The 1881-nt window shown below is 71.9% G+C and overlaps 1 protein-coding gene across 1 annotated transcript in view; it reads left to right on the plus strand.

Annotated features, from left to right (window-relative positions):
• The window catches only part of ASB16 (ankyrin repeat and SOCS box containing 16), a 5346-nt gene that overhangs the window by 402 nt on the left and 3063 nt on the right, over nt 1-1881 (plus strand). Inside the window, exons 2-5 of the mRNA XM_026041415.1 lie at nt 8-144; nt 350-623; nt 1246-1516; nt 1588-1701. Of these exons, the coding sequence (XP_025897200.1) occupies nt 8-144; nt 350-623; nt 1246-1516; nt 1588-1701 (796 nt within the window). The remainder of the gene's footprint in view (nt 1-7; nt 145-349; nt 624-1245; nt 1517-1587; nt 1702-1881) is intronic.

Here is a 1881-nt window from a genome sequence, read left to right on the forward strand (position 1 = left end):
CGCCGCGCTGCCGCGACCCGGCCGTGCACAACGCGCTCTACGCCGGAGACCTGCTGCGCGTCAAGAGCATCTTCAGGGACGAGAGCGCCGCCAACGTCATCGTGGAGACGGTCACCGAGGAGCTGCTGTGGGAGCCCGAGCTGGGTACGGGGGTTCCCTTGGGGGGTCCCCCTGGGAACAGGGTGGCGCTGGGGACGGGAGGGGGGTTTGGGGCGGGGAGGGAAGCGCCCCCGTGGTGAATAGGGGTTTCCACAAGCAGCCTCAGTGCCGGCTGGGCTGGGCCCCCCTGGGATGTGGGGAGGACATGAAGGGTGTCGCGGTGTCCCCGCTCACAGGGCCGGTCCCGCAGGGCTGTGGGTGCTGAGCCCGCGCACGAAGCAGACGTCGCCGCTGCGCGTGGCCGCCGGCCGCGGCTACCGCGACTGCGCGCGGCACCTGGTGCTGCAGGGCGCCGCCGTGGACGCCGTGGTGGGCGGGCGGGCCGCGCTGCACGACTGCGTGGCCGGCGGCCACCTCGACTGCGCCCGCCTGCTCCTGGCCTTCGGCGCCGACCCCAACGTGCTCTGCGACGACGACGACGGGCTGGCCCCGCTGCACCTCTGCACCGACCCCCAGAGCCTGCCGTAGGTCCCGCCCCCTCATCTGCATGCCGGCGCCGCCCATGGGGGGTCATCTGCATGACAGACTCCTCCCCCACAGAACACATCTGCATATACAGAGCTCTACCCCCCTGGGCCTCATTTGCATGCTGAACTCCACCCACATCAAGCTCATCTGCATGCAAAGCTCCGCCCACTTGTGGTAGTGCRTCTGCACACAAAGCTCCACCCCATGGGAGTCATCTGCATGCCAAGCCCCTCCCACACACCCCACCCTATTCACAGACCCCCTCCTCATCTGCATGCTTAGCTCCGCCTTCCCCAACGCCCCACCCCATCGTTAGAACTTCCAACCCATCGTTACCCCCCTACCTGGAGGAGTAGCCACGCCCCTAGAGAGGTCACGCCCACTCATGCAGGCCACACCCACTGGCAAATCATTGACCTGACAGACCACGCCCCCGCACAGGCCACGCCCCTGCCCTAGGGCACGCCCCCAGACCCATCCCCTGGGGCAGTCCCCGGCCCCCGCAGCTCATTGCACCCGTTCTCTGCCGCCTCGGCAGCACCGGGAGGACGGGGCGGGTGCCGCGGGCCGTCGCCGTCCCGGCCCTCACCCCGCGCCGTTCCCCGCCGCCCGAGGCAGGTGCGCGGAGCTGCTGCTGTCGCACGGCGCGCGCGTCAACCTGAGCACGCGGCAGCGGCGGCTCACGGCGCTGCACGTGGCGGCGCGGCACGGGCTCGAGGCGCACGTGGAGCTCTACCTGCGGCACGGCGCCCGCGCCGCCGTCACCAACTGCGCCGGCTACACGCCGCTCGACTGCGCGCTGCACGCCGTGGACGAGCACCACGCGCAGCAGCCCGAGCGCACCATCGCCCTGCTGCTCGACCACGGCGCCGGGCCCGTGCACCCCAAGGTGGGCTGCGGGGAGGCCGTGCGGGGCGGGGGGCACCCGTGCGCGGTGCCGCTCACTCCCGCGTGCCGCAGATGCTCCGGTTCTGCTGCCGCTGCCCGCGCGCTCTCGAGGTGGTGCTCAACGCGTGCGAGCGCGTGCCGCCCGCCGAGGGCTGGGTCGGTGCCGTGCCGCCGGAGCTGTGGCAGGTACGGCAGTGCGGGGGAGCGCGGGGCCTGGAGACGGGGGCGCACGGGGCTGGGGGTGGGAATGCGCGGGGATGGGGATGCACGGGGATGGGGATGGGAATGCACGGGGCTGGAGATGGGAATGCACGGGGATGGGGATGGGGATGCACGGGGCTGGAGATGGGAATGCACGGGGATGGG

Source organism: Nothoprocta perdicaria, unplaced genomic scaffold (assembly GCF_003342845.1).
Source record: "Nothoprocta perdicaria isolate Ctin4 unplaced genomic scaffold, notPer1 scaffold_283, whole genome shotgun sequence".
NCBI lineage: Eukaryota > Metazoa > Chordata > Aves > Tinamiformes > Tinamidae > Nothoprocta > Nothoprocta perdicaria.